The 23,847-nt window shown below is 42.1% G+C and overlaps 1 protein-coding gene and 1 long non-coding RNA gene across 3 annotated transcripts in view; one reads left to right on the forward strand and one right to left on the reverse strand.

Moving 5' to 3' along the window:
* Nucleotides 1-23,847, forward strand: part of ADCY2 (adenylate cyclase 2) — a 397,031-nt gene that overhangs the window by 283,938 nt on the left and 89,246 nt on the right. For both annotated transcript variants that reach the window (XM_078066548.1, XM_036104287.2), the window contains exons 7-13: nucleotides 3,139-3,266; nucleotides 8,407-8,565; nucleotides 9,383-9,515; nucleotides 10,879-11,052; nucleotides 13,743-13,786; nucleotides 17,529-17,609; nucleotides 23,685-23,754. In XM_078066548.1, coding sequence (XP_077922674.1) covers nucleotides 3,139-3,266; nucleotides 8,407-8,565; nucleotides 9,383-9,515; nucleotides 10,879-11,052; nucleotides 13,743-13,786; nucleotides 17,529-17,609; nucleotides 23,685-23,754 — 789 coding nt within the window. The remainder of the gene's footprint in view (nucleotides 1-3,138; nucleotides 3,267-8,406; nucleotides 8,566-9,382; nucleotides 9,516-10,878; nucleotides 11,053-13,742; nucleotides 13,787-17,528; nucleotides 17,610-23,684; nucleotides 23,755-23,847) is intronic.
* On the reverse strand, nucleotides 11,256-12,568 carry LOC144381059 (uncharacterized). The gene is made up of 3 exons (XR_013445476.1): nucleotides 12,187-12,568; nucleotides 11,769-12,024; nucleotides 11,256-11,584 (listed from the first exon to the last, which is right to left on the reverse strand). It is a non-coding gene; the product is annotated as an uncharacterized LOC144381059 (long non-coding RNA).

Below are 23,847 nucleotides of genomic sequence, written 5' to 3' on the forward strand. Positions count from 1 at the left end.
GTATAATTGACATATGAAAAACTGTACATATTTAATATATAAAATGTAATGAGCTTGAGGATAAGCATACACCTGGGAAGCCATCACCACAATCTATGCAATAAACATATCCACCACATACAAGTGTCCCTCTTGCCCTCTTTATTTATTATTAATGATGATGATGATGATGTGACTAAAACACTTGACATCAGCTCTGTCTTTTTAGCACATTCTGAAGTATACAGTACAGGATTAACTATAGACAGTGTTACGCAGTAGAACTCTAGGACTTACTCATCTTACATAACTGAAACTGTGTGCCCTCTGGCCCATACCCCCCATTTTCCCCTCCCCTCAGGCCCAGCAACCACCAGTGTACTCTGCTTCTGTGAATTTTACTATTCTAGATTCCCCATCTAAGTGAGATCATGCAGTATCTATCCTCTGGATGTCCTGAATAAAGTCAGGCTAATTTCACTTAGCAAACCAAGTTCGACAGCACATTTAAAGGACCGTACATAATGACCGTCTGGGATTTATTTCTAGGATGCAAGGATGGTTCAACACACAGGTCACTCAACATGATAGACCACATTAGCAGAATGAAGGGTAGAAATTACATGATCAGTAGATGCAGAGAAAGCATTTGGTGAAATTAAACACCCTTCCATGATAAAAACTCTTAACTGATAACTTACAGAAGAAACTTACCTCGACAAAATAAAGCCATATGTGAAAAGCCCATAGCTAACATTATATTTGATGGAGGAAAACTGACAGCTTTGTCCCTAAGATTGGGAACACAGCAAGGATGCCTGCCCCCACCACTTCTGTTCAACATAATCCTGGAAGTCCTAGCCAGAACAGTTAGGCAAGCAAAAGAAATAAAAGCCATCCAAATCAGAAAAGAAGTAAAATTATCTCTGTTTGCAGATTACATGACCTTGTGTGAAGAAAACCCTAAAATGTACACAAAATCTATTAGAAGTAATAGACAGGGCTGGGGTGCCTGGATGACTCAGTTAGTTGGGTGTCGATTCCGATTTCAGCTCAGGTCACAATGTCAGGGCTGTGAGATCGAGCCCTGTGTCTGGCTTGGCACTCAGCTGGGAGTCTGCTTCTCTCCTTCTCCCTCCCACTGCTCCTCTCTCCACTCATGTGCACACACACACTCTCTCTCTCTCTCAAATAAATAAGTCTTAAAAAAAAAGAACTAATAGATGAATTCAGTAAAGTTGCAGGATACAAAATCAATGTACAAAAACCAGTTGCATTTCTTTATACTAGTAGTAGTGAAGTATCTGAGAAGGAAATCAAGAAAACAATCCTATTTACATTATCATGAAAAAGAATAAAATACTTAGGAATAAACTTAACCAAGTAGATGGATGACTTGTACTCAGAAAACTGTAAAGCATGGATGAAAGAAATCTAAAAAGACACAAATAAATAGAAAGACATCCCATGTTCATGAGTTGGAAGAACTAATATTGCTAAAATGTCCGTAATACCCAAAGCATCTACACAGTCAATGCAATTCCTATCAAAATCTCCATGGCATCTTTTCCAGAAACAGAAAAGACAATCTAAAATTCATACAGAACCACAGGACACCCCAAATAGCCAAAGCAGTTTTAAGCAAGAACAAAGCTGGGGGCATCACACTCCCTGATTTCAAAATGAATTACGAAGCTACAGAATCAAAACAGTATGAGACTGGCATTAAAAACAGACACACAGACCAATGGAACAGAACCAAGGGCCCAGAAATAAACCCATGCATATATGTATATGGTCACCTGATCTTTGATAAGTTTGCCAAGAATTCACTTTTGTTAATCTTAGTGTGTTCTAGATTCAGAATATCTATTTAGGAAGTATGGGATGGAAGCCCTATTAGTATGTAATTGTTTGCCTTTTTACTTACGAGATTTTTAATTAGGAATTACTAAGCAAATCGTCTGTGGCACCATAAATAAGTGTGAAAAAGTGCCCCAGCTTGTGCACTCTCTATCACACAGGGAATGAAATATGCAAGATCTTCAACAAACCTAACACGCACTTAAGAACAAGAAAATCTTATGTTCGGGGCGCCTGGGTGGCTCAGTCGTTAAGCGTCTGCCTTCGGCTCAGGTCATGATCCCAGGGTCCTGGGATCGAGCCCCGCATCAGGCTCCTTGCTCAGCGGGAAGCCGGCTTCTCCCTCTCCCACTCCCCCTTCTTGTGTTCCCCCTCTCACTGTGTCTCTCTCTGTCAAATAAATAAATAAAATCTTCAAAAAAAGAAAAAAGAAAAATCTTATGTTCATTTTATTATTTCAGATTTGTTCAGTTTATGTATAAGCCTGCATTAGTGTTAAGAACGATAAGATCTGTGTTTGGCACATCTTCGTGTTTTTTTGATTCTTTGTCTTTTGCCTTTTTTCCTTTTCTTTTTTTTTCCTTAGTGACGAGTCTATAAAGTAACTAGAAAAGTTAGAAGTGCGTGTAGGATTAATGCATATGAATGAAGCTAATCTCGATATCATAATATAAAAACAACCCAGCCAAGAAAAATAATGAGTCCCACTTCATATTAAAACAGTTTAACCTAAGGTCAGAATTAAGTTTTAAATCACTTGGCAATGTTGAATGGTGGCTTATTGTATTATGGAGATGTTTTTCAGAAGCTATGTTCTCAGGTAAGAATCTGCCTCAGCTTTAAAATAAATGAAGAAAACTAGGAGCATAGTAGGGGATGACATACAATTCTAATTCCAGTCAAGTTCTGATCGTCATTCACTGTCCTGGAAGATTCTGCTCTGCATGGCAGATCTCATTTCGCCATCAGTGCTTGGGATATTTGGGCTGGAGAGAATGATCCTGTCATTATACTACTCTGCTACTGTTAAGAGTAAATCATTCCAGAACATTCTCTCTGCTTTCCTTTCCTTCCGCTTTTCCTGATTCTTCCTGCTTTGGCAAATTAGGCGTATGGGTGAGGGTGGTTCATTCTTGTTGGGTCATGAAGGGAAGCCCAACCAGGGCTCATTTCTGTCCCCACAAACCCTAGGTCACTGCGATGCTATCAGTAGAACTAGCATTTGATGATATTCAGAAAATCTAAACCACTGTATGAGTGCTGAGTGTAACTGAATGCTGTGATTTCTTCTTCCAGGAGAATGAATGCATGAGAATAAAAATTTTGGGAGACTGCTACTACTGTGTGTCCGGACTCCCTATATCTCTCCCAAACCATGCCAAGAATTGTGTGAAAATGGGGCTGGACATGTGTGAAGCCATAAAGTAAGTGTAAGGCTTAGTAGGATCCTTTTTAACTGCTTAAGAATCTCAAGTTCTAATACTCACTCAGAACTGTTTCTGTGTTTCTGTCTACTGGGATTAAAAACATTATTGAGCCTTTAAATAGAAGTGTGCAGAGACCCAGCTATTGGCATGTGAGTAACTCAGTCCAAAGTAAGACTTCTGGAAGTGTTTTGTATTGTTATGACTAGCCTTGGATTACAGCAACACCGAGGTAGAAATCTTCGGGCAAGGAGAAGTTTGGGTTATTTCCAAAGTGATTTTTTTTTTCATTTAAATATCTTCTCTAGTCTTAAGGAAAAAGGTCTGTGCTTTTACCATCTAACACTTTCTTTTTTTTTTTTTTTAAGTTTTTACTTAAATTCCAATTAGTTAACATGCAGTATATTAGTTTCAGATGTACAATTTAGCGATTCAACACTTCCATACAAACAATTTCTGACAAACAATATGGCTACACTCAAGTTGTCAGGGAGAAGGTAGTTTTCACCACCAGATTGCAATTCATATGAAATTCCAAAATTACTGCATCTCGTCAAAAATTCTCAGCTCTATAAATTTAGTTTCAGTTTGTATACGTAGAGTATGTTTTCTGTATTGTATTTATAGTTTCTTTTATCATAATTCTGGAGAAGCTATACTTATGTCGAATAATGTTACAGTTGATGAGTACTAGATAAAAGTGTAAAGTACAAAATTAATTTTTGTTACCAGTGCCATAATGTAGTTCTTCAGTAATGCCCGTGGTAGAAGCCAGAATATTCTTATAAATGGTAAAAGCTCTTGTTGGTTGATTATATGACTGAAAGATTTTAGTGTATTGGGGTTTTTGATTGCCTATTTTAGTCAAGTGATTTTACCCTATCCTGCACACATTTTCGGTCTAAACAGGACAGGAATTATGTGGTTGGTGCCCTGTTTCCTTGTCTCAGTGGTAGAGTAAATGGGGCTCTCAGTGGGAAGGCAGCGAGCCCAGCTGTCACTGGCTTAGCCACCGTGTATGTGGGTCACACGGTGAAGTGAACTAAAAAGATTTGTGGGTGGCTTTCCCAGGGCTGTCCAGGGATAAACAGCGAAGCCCACACTGCCTCCAGTAAGTGTGGGAGATCTCAGTGGTCCAGGGCCTCTAGGTCGGCAGTGGTGACCACAGACCACTGTGGACAGATCAGCTTGGGAGGCAAGTGAATTAAGTGGAATTGAAGAAAGAGCAGAGATGGGAAGGTTAGTCAGTGTGGTCTCCGCTTCCCACATGAAATACATTGTGTGCAAATCACCTTGTCCCCCTGCTTCTTCCCCAAAGTAACTCATTTGTCTTCTCGGACATGAAAAATATTTTTACTTTGTTTCAGAAGTAATTAACTATTTCCCACTCTGGGTCCAGACGGTGTAAGTGAATTTAATCAGTAAAACTAATAGGTTTTCTCAAATGTATTACCTGCCCCCGGAGGCACTCTTGGTGTGGGTTTCCAGCATGGGATGAAAGGGGTTCTGGTGGGAGAAAGGGCTTTTTTAATGTACTTATTATGCACATCAATAATATATCGGATTACTGAAGTTTGATTTCTGCTTTTGGGTCAACTGCTTCCCAGTTCTGTTTATGTTATTACAGCACGTTGAAGAGCCTTTAGGAGAAAGAATACTTACATTCTGCCCACTGGCACATCACCAGCTCATCAGTAATATTTTTTTCTGTTATATTTTTTTATCATGGTAAAATAATACATAAATATTGCCCCCTAACATTTTTACATATACAATTCAGTGGCATTAAGTACATTTAAACTGTGCACAACCTGCACCACTGTCCACTTCCAGCACCTTGTCATCATCCCAGACAGAAACTCCATACCCATTAAGCAATAACTCTCCATTGCCTTCTCTTCCCAGCCCCCGGCAACCCCTTTTCCACTTTCGGTCTCTGCGAATTTGCCTCTTCTAGATGCGTCATATGTGTGGAATCACACAATATTTTTTGGTTAGTGTTTGGCTTATTTCACATAGTGTAATGTTTTCAAGGCTCATCCACATTGTGGAATGTGTCAGCACTTGATTCCTTTTAATGGTGGAGTAATTAATCCCATTGTATATGGATGCCACGTTTTATTTATCCATCTGTGATGGATGCAGAGGTAATATCTCCTGTGTCCGGAATCTCAGCAACGTTAGAGGATTTGAGGAAACTTTCAAGGACTCTTGCTTGTAACTAAACTTATCAAATCAGGCAATGGTGGTATGTCTCTGTGCTCTGCACTCATTGACCAAGGGTGTCCACCTTCTCTCTCTCTTCTAAATCACGTGTTCGGCTCCTCTGCATTTGACAAAGTGATCAGTATTAGGTTGTTTTCTTGTACTTCCAGAATGGGGAGGAACAGAGAGGGCATCTCAGCAAATGTCAGGGATTCTTTGTTCTTCTAACATACAGGGCAAGTATTTCCACTCACATGTGTTGAAACCATAAAATGAGGATGAATATGAGAATTCTAATTTTTTAAGGTAGTGGAGAGAAAGAGTACACTTGGAATTTCTCCAGATTACCTCAGGTTTTTCCTAGGATCTGGGAACACTTGGCTGTACTTTTCCTCTGGGTTTGGACCCCCACACGTGTTCAGCACCTCATTATCTGTTAGCTAAAAGACTGACACAGAGTACGTCAGTGGTGGTTTGGAATATTCCCAATGCTTAGAGAGATTTTTTTTTCCCTGTCATGAAAATGTAAACTGTTCTTAATCGAGGAGGTAATATGCAGAGCCCTGACTTTGTAAGTGATTAGGGTTCCTCTTAAACTGGGGAGATTGTCTTCTATTGTCACAAGCTTTAAGCAACTATTTCGATATTTTTCTATAGATCACACAGGTTGCATCCAAACGCATTAAAACGTGGTCAGTCAATTCATCTGAACCCTTGATCAACCCATTTTTCTAAAAAAGACACAAGGGACATGGAGATGGTTTTAAAGAGGGTATTATGTGAAGCACAATAAGTCAGAGAAAGACAAATACCATATGATTTCACTCATAATTGGAATTTAAGAAACAAAACATGAACATAGGGGAAGGGAAAGAAAAATAAAATAAGATAGGAACAGAGAGGGAGGCAAACCATAAGAGAATCTTAACTCTAGAAAACAAACTGAGGGTTGCTGGAGGGGAGGTGGGGGCATGGGGTAACTGGGTGATGGGCATTCAGGAGGGCATGTGATGTAATGGACATTGGATGTTGTATGCAACTGATGAATCACTGAACTCTACCTCTGAAACTAATAATACAGTATATGTTAATTAAATTGAACTTAAAAATCTTTTTAAAAAAGTCAAATCATTCACCAGTCAGTTCTGTCAAAATGGCCAGCTATGGAGTATGTCATCCACCCTTCTTTCCCTCTTGATTTTCTCCTGACCATACTTGGTCAACAGAAATGTCATGTGGTTGGATGTGGTTCAGTAACAAAATCTTGAGAACAATTACAGGTTTGATGGCAAATTTTTCAGGATCATTATCTCCCAAAGACAGAAGCACAGTAAAATCCTTCGGAAATGACCTGTGTCAATTAGGAAACTTCTCCAAGTGTCCATGTTGTACCAAACCCCTGATGGATATATAGGCATGTGTCTTCATGGGGCTGACTCTCTGAGGGCAGGTGTGGACACAAGCAGGGAAAGCTGAGTACACTCAGGGAGGCTGGAGCACCAAGGAGGGGTGCTCACATCAACCTAGAAGGAGGGACCAGAATGAGGTGCCTTCCCAGATGAGGTCATGCCTCAGCCACTGATGGAAAACCAATGCCAACTGGCCACGTGATGCCAGTGCCCTGTCATGAGAGGGAGGCTCAGGGCAGAGGGCAGCACAGAGAAGAGCCATCTTGAGCAGAGGCCCAGAGCTGAGGACCATACGGTGCCCAGGCAGCCATAAGCCGATAGAGGACGGAGCGATAAGGCGCAGCCCTCCAGGGTCATGTTGAGGCTCTGCCCATCGTGTGGGCAGGAGTGAAGGGTCTGGAGGACTTGCATGGTACCAAATAGGTTGTGATTTTTTTGTGAAAAAGCAAAACAGGATGATAGGGAAGGAGGAAGGGATGGGAGGAGAGGGGCGGGGGGGAAGGGAACGGCTCTGTAGATTCCTTTTCTAGGAGGGCATTTCTTTTTACATTGTGGATCCATTTCTTCTTGTCATTTCTTATCACTTCCAGCATGCTCAAGTGATGTCACTGTATCATTGAAGCATGACATCCATGCCAGTGGCATTTTGAGATGCTTATTTACTGCGGCCCACACCTGGTAACCTCCGCCCTGCTGGGTTGTGATCAATGTCTTCACTTCCCTCCACATTTGCTCTGGGGCAGTTCTCTCCTGACCTCCCTGCATACTTCTTCTGCAGTAATATTTCATTGATAAATACATTTAGTTGGGAGAAATAAATAAGCTTTTCCATTTTCCATTCAAAGAAGTTCTTCATTTGTCTCTGTAAATGGGTTACTGATTGGGTCCTAAAGTATTTTTAAAACTATTGTTTTTAATTAGTTTCTTTTTAATGATACCTTCCTTATGCATGATTAAAACTTTTTAAAGAGTTTTGTTGTTGTTTTTGGTAAAGACTGTGCACAATGAAACGCTTTAAACTCATGGTTAGTTTTTTTTGAGAAATCCCTATTCAGGCTGAAGTCATTAGGCTCACAAGTACGGCGTATTGTCTCTTATCAGGCGAAAATATTCACTGGGGACATGCATCGTGCTAAGTGCTAGAATCATAGATGGCATCTCAGACTGTTTCTGACGGTGCAAGGCCATGTCTCATGAATTCTGGTGTGAGGATTCAGAGCAGGTGTCAGCACGTGATAGGTGAAAACCCAAAGCTACAGCCGAAATGCTGCATCAGCTCCAACAGTCTGGCGTGATGTGGCCGTCATAGCCAGGGCCTTGGAGCTCTTGGTCTAGTCTGGGAGCAACCAGAAAGAAAAGGCCTTTCTCTTGGCCCAGAGCAGCCATCTTCTGCCACAGGAGGGAATCGTGACCCTATTTCCAAAAGTCTGAAAAATTCTGAGTAACACAGTGCCCTGAAAATTGGCCAAGAGTCAAAGGAAGAAGAGGGTGTTTCCAGATGGTGATGCTTCTCTCCTTCTCTTCAGGAAAGTGAGGGACGCCACTGGAGTGGATATCAACATGCGCGTGGGAGTGCATTCTGGGAACGTCCTCTGTGGGGTGATCGGTCTGCAGAAGTGGCAGTATGACGTGTGGTCCCATGACGTGACCTTGGCCAATCACATGGAAGCTGGAGGGGTCCCTGGGTAAGGCGCATCTGGATTTCTCTTTGCAAGCTGTGGACACGGTTAGAAATGCCTGGCGATTAACAACCGACTGCAGGATACCTGGTGGTTTCTGACGCCTCTCAGCACCTGTGATTCCTGCCCAGCGGCCCCTTACATTAATTAGATTAACACGAACTCTCAAGTCTCAATTCTACCACCCCAAGACCCATGGTCAAAGACTGTGGATACTGGATCCTGAATTACTTGTATTTATTTGCAAATGTGTGAATAGTGACCTAGGTGAAAGGCATTTTATCATGCAGGGCAGATGTGGCATTTCTCTATTACTGGTGACCTCTGAAGCCAGTACTATTGAAATGAGCAAACGGTACCATCTCCCTCCAGTTAGAAGAGCGTATTTCAGACAAGAGAATTTTGATGCACATGCTATAATTTGGAAAAGCGTGGAAGCAAGCACTGAGAAAGAAAATCCGTACTTTTATACACATCAGCACACTCCCTAAAATGCCTTTGGCACGTGTTTCAAAAAATTCACTCACACAACAGAACTTCCTTATGGTTGAGTTTTATTTGCCATAATTCACCACACCCACCATGCGGGTTTCGGTGAGTGCAGAGAGGCCCTAAATGTTAGTGTCCTGTGACCTCTGCGAGCATCTTTCCAAAACCCTGTTTAATAAAATATAAACCTGTATTATAGTCCATTTTACCAAGGACATAGAGCCTTTCCTTCCTTTGGGGGAGAAGAAATTATTTCTAAAATCACAAGTAAATAAGAAAAACCTTCATGTTTATCCTTACCTATCTTGATTGTGGTTTTAAAATGGAATTTCAGACGTGTTCACATTTCTTCCGTCACCCTGGAACACTTGAACGGCGCTTATAAAGTGGAGGAAGGAGACGGTGACATAAGAGACCCATATTTAAAACAGCACCTGGTGAAAACCTACTTTGTAATCAACCCCAAGGTCAGTACTGTAAAGAGTCTCTAATTACCCTTTGACTTCTGTGGTGAAGATAGAAAGGGGCAAATTACAGATACAGATAAGTGTTTTTAGTCAAGAATCCGTTGAATGCTTTCCTGGTCTTTGCCCCTAAAATGACCTTAAATGCATATGGCAGTTTGATTATGGCACATGTTTTATAATCATAAATTAAAATATTTATTAAAGGAACAGTTGCAGTGAATTGCTTGCTCCTATGATAAGGTTACTGTCTGTATGATGGGTTATAAGTGTTAGTCAATGTATGTGTTAGTCCACGAGGCTTCTGGAAGTCCCTCCGTGTACCCACCCTGGCAACTGGGAAATTACATAAAGACAAAAAGTTTTGCTCAGGGCTTCAGATGATAAAAATCTAATTTGAGATGAAGTAGGATGAACATAGAAGAAGGAAAGGAAGAAATTTCTAAACGATTAACCACTAAGTGTCACTGTGCAGACATGGCTAACTTTGAGGCAGTAAAATCCTCCGTTACCTAGAAGACGCGCCAGGCCACCGAGAGAGTTAGGAGCTGTCTCTTACTCTGTTCATACCAGATGTCAGGCTCAAGCAAGGGCTTCTAGCTGTCATCTCTCATAGCCCTTCTCAAATTCCTGCCAAATGAGTGCCACTGCTATTTACAGATTAAGAATCTGAAGCTCCCAGGGTTTCTGTAACTTCCCCCCAGCTCACACGGCCAGTAAACTGTGCGGTCTATCAGCAAGAAACACCTCTGAATTGTCAAAACCAGTCTCGCAGAATCAACGAGGTCAAGGCCATGGATGCTCACCGGCGGTAGCCTCCCCGAAACTCCAAGTTCACCTTTGGAGACACGCTACCAGCTCACCTGACAGCTGATCTGGAGACAGGCGGTGTCAGTCAGGAAGAACTCGGGGCTATAGGCGGAAGGAGGAGGCCAAAAAAAAAAAATGTATACAGAGAACATTGTGTTCCGGCAAAAACACCCGAACGCGGATTCCTAAGACCATTTCGCATCAGAAGACGGCCCTGATCTCTAGCAACTGCCCCTTTAAACCACAGTCGTCAAGAAAGATTTGAAACAGAGCAGCCTGTCTTGTTTAAGAATTTACTTTGTAAAAAATGCTCATTAAAATGGCTATTAGTTTTTCCTAAGTTTAAATTACAGGTGTCTTTTGCTCTCTGGGAAAAAAACCACTCAGTTCAAAGAGCTCGTAACACTGGACGCCAGTCACACTGAAGGAGGGAGGGCAGAAGCCGTGAAGAGCGAGGGGGCGAAGGGAGGAATCCCAGAGTCAGGGCGAGGGAGCAGGCAGGAGAAGCTTGGCCCCTTTGGTGTGCCAGGGGTAATGCTTTGTTTCCCGCCCCAAGGGAGAACGAAGGAGCCCTCACCTCTTCAGGCCTCGCCACACCCTCGATGGAGCCAAGATGAGGGCGTCCGTGCGCATGACCCGGTACCTGGAGTCCTGGGGAGCGGCCAAGCCCTTTGCACACCTGCATCACCGAGACAGCATGACCACGGAGAACGGCAAGATCAGCACCACGGTGAGCTCCCCCTGTGCCCCGCGGCGCCGGGCGCCTCCGAAGCTGCCCGAACACAAAGGGCCGGCATCTCGGGCCAAAATACCGCTGGTCCTAGTGAAGCGAGCTGTCCCCTTCTCCTCCGGGAGACCCCTTGCAAACAGCTGTCCACTGTGAATGAGGGCCAGGCTCGGGTCGCCAGGGGTTCGAACCAGAGTGATTTTGTGTGATAACTTTATAACCCGGGACCATTTGATTTACTTGTTATTTCATTCAGTCATTAGCAACTGAATACAGTTGAACTTTTTTTTTTTTTGTCCTGGCATTTTGTTTGTTTGCTCTCATGAAGTAGAAAGCCTGGTCATCATAATCAAAGAGCAAATGAAGGCGTGATGTCCTTGCAGGTTGAATTGCCACATCCGGTCTGTCTTTTCCCTGCGGGCGTGTTCAAGCCTTGTCAGCGGCAGCGAACATTCTGTTGTGTAGCTCCTGACTTACCTCACTCCACCTTCCAACAGCTCATCAGGTGCCAGAGCTCCTTCCAACAATAAGATGGCTGAAACGCAGATAGAAAATAGAAAGACCCACAGGGTGCACGAAGAGTAACTACGGCAAAGCACTTAGAATAATCCCAATAGCATTGTTAGATTTTTAAAACGATCTCTGAGTAAAATTTCATGTATAATGGTGTTAATTGTACTAGGGATGCAGTTGAGGCAAAAAAGACAATGGAATGTTACCTAGTCCTCATCAGCTGATGAGAGGAGACCCATCAGGTTGTCAGCTGAAAGCGAACTTTTCCAATCTCCCTGCGCCCCCGCCTCCCAGCAGCCCACCGTGATGCCATCCGCAGTCTTGTTTTGACTTCGTTAGATCTCTCCTCTCAACTTCCCTGGTGTTTTTTCTGAACTAAAAAGTAAATGTGATCTGTCAGAAGACCATATCCATTGGTCGACCAGGGAGCCTGCCAGGACGTGTCCGAGAGCAGTTTGCCATCTGTTGGGAAGAGAGAGACCATAAGCAGCAAACAAGTAACCAGATGCTTCACCAGCTGAGCCACCCAGGCACCCCCAGTGTAGGATATCTTAAGAAAATCCCAAGGCTTTGTTTAGTACGAGAAGCCCATACAACTGTTACTCGGCTGTGTCCCGTACTCACTTTGAGAAAGACCCCAGCATCATTCTTATTAATACATTCCAGCGTCAAGCAGTGTCATTGCCAAAAGTTATTTCTTTTACTGAATCTCCCATGCAGAACTGCACTGACTCCTGATTCAGCATGGATAGAGCTGGTGAATAATGCATTATTTTGCTTTATGTAATACGTGCTTGCTTCAGCAGCACATAGACTTTATGTAACAAGACTCGGAGTCTAGTTATTTTTTTTATTTTTTATTTATTTTCTATTTTATTTCTTTAAAGATTTTATTTATTTATTTGACAGAGGAGAGAGAGACAGCACAAGTAGGCAGAGCGGCAGGCAGAGGGAGAGGGAGAAGCAGGCTCCTCGCTGAGCAGGGAGCCCGATGTGGGGCTCAATCCCAGGACCCTGGGATCATGACCTGAGCCGAAGGCAGACGCTTAACCGACTGAGCCACACAGGAGCCCCTAAGTCTAGTTATTTTTTAAAAAAATACCTTCCCTTTCACAGAGAAAGACAGTTATCATATGGTTTCACTTATTTGTGGAACATAAGGAATAGCATGGAGGACATTAGGAGAAGGAAGGGAAAAATGAAGGGGGCGGAATCGGAGGGAGAGACGAACCATGAGAGACTATGGACTCTGAGAAACAAACTGAGGCTTCTGGAGGGGAGGGGGGTGGGGGGATGGGTTAGCCTGGTGATGGGTATTAAAGAGGGCACGTTCTGCATGGAGCACTGGGTGTTATACGCAAACAATGAATCATGGAACACTACATCAGAAACTAATGATGTAATGTATGGTGACTAACATATCATAAGAAAATAAAATTTAAAAAAAATCACTGGGCTAAATACATTCCTAATCTAACACTGGAGGTGAAAGTATCTTCGGAGCCACTTGAAGCAGCTTTGTTTCAACTTTTATTTTAATTTCCACCACAAATGGATAAAAGTGGATCTTCTGGGGTTTTTTTAAGTGTGTTGAACATTTCACAGCATGTCCCCCACTAATAAACCCTGATCAGCTTCTCTGTCTCTGTCCTTTTTCAGAAGCTACCAGCACTCATGTGTTGGTTTGTTCTTTTTGATCAATGAGTCGTGATTTTACATACCTTACCAAGGGCACCGTTTCTTACCAGCCTAGTTCAGGGATAATGCTTGACTGTAGATTTTGTGGTGATGTTTGTGTTTTAAAGCACTTTTTAATATTTGTCTGATTCCAGACAGGATTGTAAGATGTCTACAGTAACTAACAGTTACTTGCAAGGCCCTTATTTAAAATCGTATCTGCAAGTATCAGGATGTCAGTTTTAAAGTTCCAGACAACAATCCTGATATTCCCAACATCTGGAGTTTATAGATGACACCAACATTCTAAGTATCAACTGTGGTTTTCATCTTCTTCACATTTATAATTAAGCTCCTCTTCTCCACGGGGTAATTGTTACCTAAATGATGCTTTCCATGTTAAAAGAAAAAATGTTATACATGATTATCACTGCAACATCAGTCTCTGATGTATGTGTTTAGAAACTAACAACCTTTTTTTTTGTTTTTTTTTTTTTGAATAGGATGTGCCAATGGGTCAGCATAATTTTCAAAATCGTACCTTAAGGTATGGTATTTGTTGTACTTTCTGATTTTTAAAGACTTGTCTTTTTTTTTCTGTATTTATTACTGAAAGTGATTATCATCAATTAGAGTAACTTGGAAGGCCATTTCTTCTAAAAAGAGCAGCTGCTTGTGAAAAGCCCAATTAGATTGTTTTCAGCTTCTAAAAATATAATTATTAGTGTCATGTTATTAAGTTTAAAAGAGGGAAAAGGAAAAACAGCACTGGGTAAGCACATTAGAACTTTAAATTGTTTTTCCTAAAAATGACTCTTCTTAACATTAATATGTAGTAAAAAATTGGATTTTCTTAGAAGTAGTATGCTGCTTAAAATTACATTTTTTGTGTCTGTTGAATCCTAGAGATAAAAAAAGCAAGGTAAGTCCGGCCTTTCTATAGTGAAAAGAAGGCCTGCCAACCTGCTCAAAAAAAAAGAGAAAAGCTTCACACAGTGTCCACAGGCCCCCTGTCACCATCAGCCACAGAATGTAGGCACTAACCCCTTTTCATGATCCTCTAGCTTTTGGGCTCAGAGTTTTATGTTAGTATTGGTTTGGGAGTTAAGTATTTCTTATTGAAGTCATTAGGACAATTAGTGAAAAGCCCAAAACTTAAGTCAGCCTTTCTCTTCCCACAGAGAAGTGAGTTTATTCTGTAGAAAATGCATCCTATCCAAGTATAATTAAACACGATTAGATTGTTACCTGCCATATCCTTGCAAATAGCGCACCTTATTCCAGAATCTTCTATGGGACTTCACTTGTTCTAATGAGCTCTAATTCGTATTTTGTATCACATTTGAAATTTTAATATTGAGATACAATACTTAGAGTGCTATGTTATAAGGATATTGGGTTCTTGGGCTTTTGAAGCATTAAGAGGCACATTAAAGAGAACTTACATTAATTTAGGAACATCATGGACCCCATAAGATGACTTAAGAAGGTGAAATTCTTCAAGCCAATAAGACATTAGCAGATCTGTAAGCAACTGTCCACGGAAATTTCATAGGCATCTTTTCATTTTATATTCCATATTTCTTCTGTTACCTATCTCGTCCTCCCTGAGATTCTGCCTCAAGGGTCTATTTACTAGACCTTACTATTTACTGAAATTAGCGTGGGGATGCCTTGTGGAGGGCCCATATGATGTGGGCAGCGGCTTCCGGGAAGAGTGCTGTGTGGAAGACAATGACAATAAGCCATCTTTTGGATCTGTACCAGGCATACGGAAGATCTCATGTCATCCTGTAGCATCACTCCAACATAGACCCTATGCCGTTACCATTTTATTTTATTTTTTTTTTTTAAAGATTTTATTTATTTATTTGACTGAGAGAGACACAGTGAGAGAGGGAACACAAGCAGGAGTAGTGGTAGAGGGAGAAGCAGGCTTCCCGCCGAGCAGGGAGCCCGATGCGGGGCTCGATCCCAGGACCCTGGGATCATGACCTGAGCCGAAGGCAGACGCTTAACGACTGAGCCACCCAGGGGCCCCTATGCCGTTACCATTTTAGAAGGGAGGACACAGAGGCGCGAGGGGTGAGGAGAAGGCCCAAGCCACACGGCTGGCAGAGGAGAGGCCCGGATTTGTGCTCTGGCCTTGTGACCCCAAACTCTGCACCCCTAACTGCTCTCCTGTCCTGCCGGCCTTGCTGGGAGCCTCTCCCACATCGATTCCACTTTCCTCTGCAGTGGTTGGATCGCTGGTGGCCCCAGGGCCTCGTGGAGAGAGCACCACTTCCAAATCAGCCTCACTGGGGCTGTCTTCACATGTCCTGGTTTCCGCCAGTGGCCTGCGTTATAAAGCCTCCCTGAGCCTTCAGCCTGGCCGTTGAGCCAGCATGCCCTGGTACGGAACATTACCAGGGATAACCCACGACCTCCTCCCCGCATCCTCAGATACAGCAGACCAGGTGTGGGAGCGGGACAGGTCGGGGAAGGGGCCCAGGAGGAAGGATGGAAGGAAATTGGAAATCAGGGTAACCCAGCGGCAGGAACAGACAGGACAGCCAGAAACACCTGACGTCTGAGGAATACAACCCAAGCTGGCAAATTAAGAACTCCCGGTGGTAGATTATCAGCTCCCTGGGTGTCCTGTCATTCACCATAGCAGAGATCACAAAATGACAGAGACAAGGGAACTCTGTGTTAAGAATTATTATCCAGATAATCAGTAAGCACAGTGGATGTGTAGTAATACCCATGTATGGGCTACTCTGTGCCCACCTTTACATCGTTACGTGCTGTGTAGACATTATGTAAACTAATCCTGAAACAGATTCCTGGAGGCAATGCTCTGGTTAGCCCCGGGCGTACCATGGAATGATGACGTCTTCCTGTGAGCCTCCAGGGACCTACACTGCTCTTAGATTTGGCAAGACTTTGTGAAAAAGAAAGCCACCAATTGAAGTCTACAAACTCAAGTGTAGGCAGAGGGCCAATACAGAAAACATGAAGGTACCTCCTCGCCTCTAAATGAGAATGAACCATCCTAGATGATTGCTAAATTAACTTCTTTTTTTTTTTAAAGAAGGGAAAAATGAATGTTCCTTCTTCAAATGTAAGCATGCTTAGAATTTGGCATGCTTACACTTCTTCATTCAGTTTGCTCATATCGGTAGGTGGATCACTTCAGATCATTGTGCTTTTGAACCGGGAATGCCCGGGGCTCGTTTCAAGAAGGCAGGAGCTCAGGGCAACAACCCACCAATGGTGTTGGGATGATAGGAAGGCCCGTCTGTCTCGTTCATGATACTCTCAGGAGATTTAATTACAGATAGATGTGACATTGCTATTCTTGTCTGTTATCTAGGGGCGGTTCTGAAATGAGAACAGTTACTGTCATCCCAGAGTAGAAGGCCTGTCCGATTAGTAATTGCCATCCCCCACCACCCCGAGCCCAGAGAAGCCGTGGGCTCGCTCCACGTTAGACCAGGTGACTTGCAGGTGCTCTACTCAGTTTCGTGAGGCTCCTGTGTGCTTTTACTCTCTGCAACAGATGTGTAATTTTTAAAAATAGGGATTATTTTGATTTTCTCCTTTATATGATTCTCATGCGAATGGTCAAATTAACCTTGGGGAGCTCATTCTTTTGGCCTAATTTGTTGACAAGGCATCTTTTAATATGGCTGAAGATTATTTTCTTCTAAGACCAAGTGAGTGTCTGCAAATATATGTGGGGTTTCCTGTGAAGAGCGCTTTCAAATACTGAGGAAGCTTTAAATGCATACAATGAAGCTTTGATAGGCCTCAGAGAAGACTGTCGTTCTGCAAATTCTTGAAAACTGACCAAGGGAAACATGAACAAGGAACAACTGTTTTTTTCAACCAGACCAAATTTTTGCAGGGGAGTTTCCAAAGCCAGTGTGTTCCATCGTAAAATAAAGTTTATGAAGGCAACAAGTCAAGGGCTAATGCATCTCTTAGGACAGAAAGTTCTTTTATCACAAACACCAAGGATATATCTCCAGTGTTGCTTTTTAATGTCTGGTGTCATTTCACTCTCAGTGACTAAATTGTAAGGTAACATTTTACTACGCCAGTCACCAACTCTAGTCACTTCGCCCAATCCACAGAGTGGCTGGATGTTAATAAAGAAAAGTCTGCTCCTAGACTCTCGTTTCTTTCTTTCCCAATTTTGATCCAATGGGCTGAATGAAATAGGAGTTTCGGCATCATAGAAAAATGGACTTCATATTTGGCTTAGTCACATTCTCTCTCATAATGTTTCCCTTTTCATACAGAACCAAGTCCCAAAAGAAAAGATTTGAAGAAGAATTAAATGAAAGGATGATTCAAGCAATTGATGGAATTAATGCACAAAAGTGAGTACCTCATGATCTTAAATTATTATTTTTTTTATTTCAAACCGTATTATTTGAAAATCGTGTCATATTTTCCACAAATTTCACCATAAACTCTGTAATACTTGCCATGACAAAGCCATGCTTTTAGAAGACATTGGTTCAATTCACCTCAGTTGTCCTTAATAATAGCTTTTGGTAATTAGAAAATTTTTCATTCCTGTCTAAGAAATACTCTCCGGGTAAATTACTGAAAAACAACATGAGATATAAACACAGAAAAATCATAGCAAAATGTGTTCAGTAAGAAATATTTTTTAAAGGTCAATAGGAATGCCATGTGGGAAAATCTGAGTTGTATTATGTGACTCACTCTGTTCAAAATGCATTTCTTCCCCTGCACAGTCCAGGAATGTGGACGCACCTGTGTTCTAGGTTGTTGAAGAGAGGTTTTGAGCACTAGAATCTGAATTCAGGGCAGCAGTGGGAGGAATAAAGATTCTTTAGGGGACAAAATATCATTCAGTCTATGAGTTTGTGAAATCTGTGAATGTTTCTTCAGTCTGTGAATTGCTGTTATAGTTCTAAATGGTCCAGGAGATGCAAGGGGAAAATTAAAGAAGGTGGTAGATCTCACGGCCTGGACATAATGACAACATTCGTTGGCCTTGGAATTCTCCTTAGGTCCATGTGTCATGGCTGAACTCCTAGAGGGCAGCAGATAGATGACTGTATGGTGCCTGGTGCCCATTAGACACTCAGTGAGTGTTTGTTAATTTAACTTGTAGCAAACACATCAGTAGGTCCAAATGAAAAGCCTTAATGAAAAAGTTTCCATCCTTACGGAAACCAGACTATTTGACTTTTATCACAGAAGTTGACTCGCGAAAAGTATGAATGTTTTCACCTGAATTCCCTGCTTCCAAAATTATGTTACACAGCTTTGAAAACTATGTGCCTTTTCTAGATTGTTCCTTACAAGCAGTCATTTTAGAATATTTACATGACTTATGAAAGAATCACACGAGCGTATATGTAAGTGTATATGGTGTGTGTGATTGCGTGGATACACAATCAAGTATCTTGGCTGGGCTAGAATTACAATTCACATACGCTGCTGGCATGTTGCATTAGCCCCTGTCTAGAGCCCCTTTGCGTGCCCCAAATAGAGAAAGCCTTCCACCTGTCATGGAGCACTCAGGACACACCAGTGGTGCCCAGACAAATGCTCTGCTTTGCCAGGCCCTAAAAGCAGTATAAAAATCAACTTCATCTCTACCCCACTCGAAACCTCAACACATCACAAACCAAGAAACTTGCTTACCTGGAATCGGTTGGCAGCCAAAACTTAGGGAAGAGTATGATTGCATGTGGGATGGGTGGAAGGATATGTTCATTCAGCCAGAGGAAATCACACCTACTACTCTGGGACCCACCAGAATAAAACACACATCAGAAGAAAGGGAACACCTTGTTCCTGACAAAGTTAGCCGATTGCAATAGTTACGGTAATAATAGAAAGCCCGTGTATAAAGTCAGCCTCAGCATGCCTTCCTGTAGGACCTCTACTTTCGTAAAAGACCTTTGTGTCCACCTTTTCGAGTGTTCCTACTGAAGGATTCGTTAGAAAGCATAATCATGGGCTTGGCTTTATTTTTGTAGAGGTGGCTTTCGGATTGTCTGTACTATATCATTTCATATTCAAATGCGTGTTGAGTGAACACCTTCATGCTTTCGTGTAGCTTTATTCTAAGGTAATGTTTAATGCTGGTGTAACCACTTAGGTTGTAATTTTCCCAACACATTTCAGAAATGAAACAGGGAGAAATGTCATGCTGTACTCAGAAGTCAGAAGTGAAATTGTTGAAATGGAAGCTACTTTGCATATATTTCTTCATTAGCTTCACTCCCATTCTGTTTGGCCTGACTCATTACCTCCTCTTGTTCCTGGATCTGATGTCCTTCTGATCTTTGAATTTCCTCTGGAGGAGTCAATGAGGACTCCAGTCTTGATGCACCATTCTGTTGTTTCCTGGACAGGAAACAGTGATTCAGATGCAAACGTCCGTGTCTGTGTTCATCTACTCCCTTCACGGGCATTGTGTGAAGGGCTGAGCTGGGGCAGCACGTGCTTGGCATCCAAGACACGAGGCACAGCGGCACCTCTCAAAGCCCCGAGGAGAGAAGAGAAACCGCCGCACACATGCTCAGGGCAAGGTGCCTGAGATTCTGACTTAGTCCGGGTAGGCGAGGTGAGAAGATCGTGCGCCCAAGATTAAATATGTATGATGGACGGAGCGAGTGCCCGAGTGCAGGACAGATCGACCGGAGGATCTCAGACCAGGGCTGAGGAAGGGTGGGTCTTCCCCACGGAGAGACCACTTGTGCAGGAATACCATCTTTCCCAAATGCCCCAGGGCCTGAGGGCACAGTCAAGGCCACTGAAGCCTTCAGGTTCAATACTGCCCAGACAGGTGTATTAGTTCACTGGGGCCGCCGTAGCAGAAGACCCCAGACCGGGGCTGAAACTACAGACATTTACTTCTCATAGTTCCGGAGGCTGGAGGCCCAAGATCAGGGTGCCGGCACGGTCGGGTGCTGGTGAGAGCCCTGTCCTTGACTCGCAGAAGCCTTCCCGCTGTGTTCACAGGGCCTTTGCTTGAGGCTGGGCCTCTGGTGCCTCTTGTTATAAGGACATTCATTCCTTCCCATCCGGGCCCCACCCTTATGACCCCATTTAACTCTGATTATCTCTGTAGAGGCCCCATCTCCAGATACAGCCACGCTGGGGATTAGGTCTTCTACATACGAATTGGGGCGATGTAGACCTTCAGGCCGTAACAGTAGGAAAGTGGCCTTCTCTCTATTTTAGTGTCCTCCTTGCTGTAAGAACCTACATTCTTCCATTCCAGAATAATTCTGAGTAAGGATGTGCGTGTACATTCCCCTCACACAAGTCGGATCTTGTTTAGAATTTCCTTTGTTTGACCTGGGCCTCGCATAAAAAAACAAAACAAAAAACTTGGGATAAATCAGTAGAGGATCACTCTTTGTATAGCACAGCGGTGGGGTTGATTTTCTTCATCCCATTGCCACCTGGGTCAGGAACGATGTCAGGACACCATAAGTAACACACACATTCCTTCTTGCCCCTTCCTTCCTCTTCCCTTCTTTGCCCCTCTTTAGTTCCAGTTCCCAAAAATATTTGACCAGATCAGCCCCCACTAGTCTTTCCTATTCCAAATATCCAAATCCGGTTTATAAATGCCTGAGTTTCCTGCAAATCAGTGAAGGGCACTGATCCATCTCCGAGAACCTACGGATGGTGAAGCCTGTGGGGAGGATATACTCTCCTTCCTTCTGAGGAAAAGGTCGGAAGAACCCAGTGCTCCTGGCTGAGGAAACCCAGTGTTAAGTGCTGGGGACACAGGGAAGTGAGAGCTGGTCTCGAGCACTTCCGTCTCCCTGCAGGACACAGGCAGGTGACTGAGGCCCACACCGGGCATGGGGCTCTGCTAACTGATGTGGGGATGCTTTTACTTCTACTTCATAAGTTTTACTCTTAGTTTATTTCCAATCTTAGATTACCCAGGGGCATTTTGAAGTTAGATTTTTCTTTCTCAATAAAGGGGAAAAAAACTGTTTTGAATAAGTTACCTGCATACATTATTCATAGTGTGATATTCATAACAAGTACACAGTTTTGAAAATGAATATGGTTAAAATTTATCTCAGATTTTATCTTCTGCTCTTTTGGCTGTTCACCAACCTTTGATTTCTCCAGTTTCATCAAACAGGACAATACCACATTTCTGCAGCTGGTACAGAAATAAGAAATACCAAGAAAAATTTATGTCCCTGATACCTAAAGCTTATAACCTTGAACCAAAAAGTATTTTTATAGCTCTCATTTTAAATGGCAATCATACTAGAATACATCACTGACTTCATGCCTCTGTTGAAAGCACTCTGTCTGTAGTGGAGGTTTATGGGATAGTCCGGCTCATCGTGACGCACACGTGGTACGAGGTTCTGGGCACAGGGCCGTCCAGGTAGGCCGGGGAGTCCGCCCTCCACTGTGCTGTTCTCCTGGGTTAACTTGTCATTAGCCCTGATGGGAAACATCAGTGTCAATTTCGAGACCCTGATCCAATACCAGTAGGTAGCTGTACTTACCCATTACAAGGTCAAGTGTAACAGTTTACGTGGCCTTCTTTCCTGGATCCTCAAATCCCTATCTCCCAAATAAACCTCAGGGAGTCAAAAATCCATAGACATCTGACCAATGGGCTGGAAAAGTACCTCATTAAGAAATTCATGTGAATTGATAATTGTTTGAACAGATTTAACATATTTTTAGAAATCTATATAAAACATAATTTTATGTCTCCTGTCCTAAAAAATATATATATATATATTAGCATATATATATATATATATATACTCTCTCTCCCTGTCTATTGATATATAGGTATAGAAATAGATGTAGCTAGGGACACCTGGGTGGCTCAGTCGGTTAAGCATCTGCCTTCGACTCAGGTCATGATCCTCGGGCCCTGGGATCGAGTCCCACATCAGGTTCCCTGCACATAGGGGAGACTTTCTCCTTCTCCCTCTGCTTCTTTCTCTCTTTCTGTCAAATAAATAAATAAAATCTTAAAAGAAATTATATATGGTTATAAACACTTGTAGATATATACATATATACACATTTTATATACACATATCTCATGCATATACATATATAACTCAGGTTATTTTTTATTATAGAAGTATTTATTTTAAAAAAAAAGAAGTATTTATTTAAGAGAAGTAGGAAAATAGAAATGTAGATTCCTCGGTGTAATGACCCAAAGCACCTGGTAATATATTTTGTTGGTATTTATCTCTAGATTTTTTTTCTTGATACACAGATTTCAATTTATCCTTGTACTCCTATACTCATGAATGTAAGAATGTGTATCTTTCTATTTCATTCATCTTTATGTCATCAAACATGCATGTACTTTGTTACCGAGTGTGGGATTGTGCCCGACTGGTTGGGGCTCACGTACATCAGGTGTTGCTGTTCCACTTGCAAGTTATACAACGTTCTAGAGAAAGGCTCTTTATATATATATATATATATATATATAATTATTTGAGAGACAGAGAGCGAGCGAGAGAGAGCACAAGCAGGGTGAAGGGCAGAAGGAGAAGCAGATTCCCTGCTGAGCAGGGAGCCCGATGTGGGACTCAATCCCGGAACTCCAAGATCATGACCTGAGCCAACGGCAGATGCTTAACCAACTGAGCCACCCAGGTGCCCTAGAGAAAAGTTCTGTCCTTAAGCTCTTTGTTTATTTCAGCTGCCTTCTTAAAACCGATTTCTAAAAGTAAATCAGTGTGTAAGAACGCATTCCTTCATATCATTTTTATTTATTTTTCAACATCTGAGGGAATGTTTGTATTACACAAGAGTATTTACATTTGCATCAACATACTACATTAGTGGTCTGAACCGATTGTTTATTGTATTAGTATTTTTACCCATTTTTAAAATGCATTCAAGCAAAATTTTTTACTTTATAGAAATGCAAGTCATGACAATAAATATATTTTCAGTAAGTGTGAAAGAAGCAGGATCTTCTCTCCCAGAACTTGGAGGACACTCTAAATGGTTTTGATGCTCTGATGTATTACTTGCTATAAGCTAAGAAAAATGGTGCCTCTCTATGAACCATATTTTTCAGGGGATGAACCTACCATGTGACTTCAGTAAAACATCAGGGAATAAATTTACTGCTGAACTTGAATCCTTTTGATGACTTATTTCCCTAGTTATTTAATTTTGGGAGCGTGACTTTCAATTTGGTATGACAACTGGTTTGTAATAGCTAATTTCCCAAGGAGGGTCATGTGTGAATAGCAATATTATATTTGCACACCTTATTTTAGTCCTAGATTCCATACCCAGTTATTTGGTATTATGCATTTTTTTAAATCTCCAATTTTGGATGGTTTACAATAAAGAAAGAAGAATGCACATGATTTTTTTTAAAGTTTCAAATCATTGATTGGAAGTTTGGTTTTATGATGTCTCTTTTTTATTTCCAGGCAGTGGCTCAAGTCTGAAGACATTCAGAGAATCTCACTCCTGTTCTACAATAAAATACTAGAAAAAGAAGTAAGCTACTTTTTTCCCCATTCTTTTTTCTGAAGTGTGAGTTTTTAAAAATCTGAGTCACTGGCTGGCCAGTCACCCTGCTCAGCACTCCTG

This window comes from Halichoerus grypus, chromosome 2 (assembly GCF_964656455.1).
Source record: "Halichoerus grypus chromosome 2, mHalGry1.hap1.1, whole genome shotgun sequence".
Lineage (NCBI taxonomy): Eukaryota > Metazoa > Chordata > Mammalia > Carnivora > Phocidae > Halichoerus > Halichoerus grypus.